The 256-nt window shown below is 66.0% G+C and overlaps 1 protein-coding gene across 1 annotated transcript in view; it reads right to left on the reverse strand.

Moving 5' to 3' along the window:
* RLTPR (RGD motif, leucine rich repeats, tropomodulin domain and proline-rich containing) overlaps window positions 1-256 on the reverse strand; it is an 11,912-nt gene that overhangs the window by 8,457 nt on the left and 3,199 nt on the right. Inside the window, 2 exon segments of the mRNA XM_015567816.1 lie at window positions 4-10; window positions 12-139. Of these exon segments, the coding sequence (XP_015423302.1) occupies window positions 4-10; window positions 12-139 (135 nt within the window).

Here is a 256-nt window from a genome sequence, read left to right on the forward strand (position 1 = left end):
CACCTCGCAAGAGGTCCAGGTGTAGGTCACCCATGTGCGTGTTGAGCGCGAGACCTTCCAAAAGGGCCCTGGGAGGGGATGTCATAGGGGGTGGCGGGAGCTGGGACAGGGCCCCCAGGTCGCGAACAAATACCAAGAAGGGAGGGCCAGGGTGCCGGGAAGGTTATGGGTCCGATAGGAGCGGAGCGGGGTGAAGTGCTGGAAGCCTGGCGTGGCTGATGGCCGCACAGGTGGGGGGCGTGGCCACGGGCAGCGA

The sequence above is a fragment of the Myotis davidii genome, unplaced genomic scaffold, assembly GCF_000327345.1.
Source record: "Myotis davidii unplaced genomic scaffold, ASM32734v1 scaffold243, whole genome shotgun sequence".
NCBI classification, from domain to species: domain Eukaryota; kingdom Metazoa; phylum Chordata; class Mammalia; order Chiroptera; family Vespertilionidae; genus Myotis; species Myotis davidii.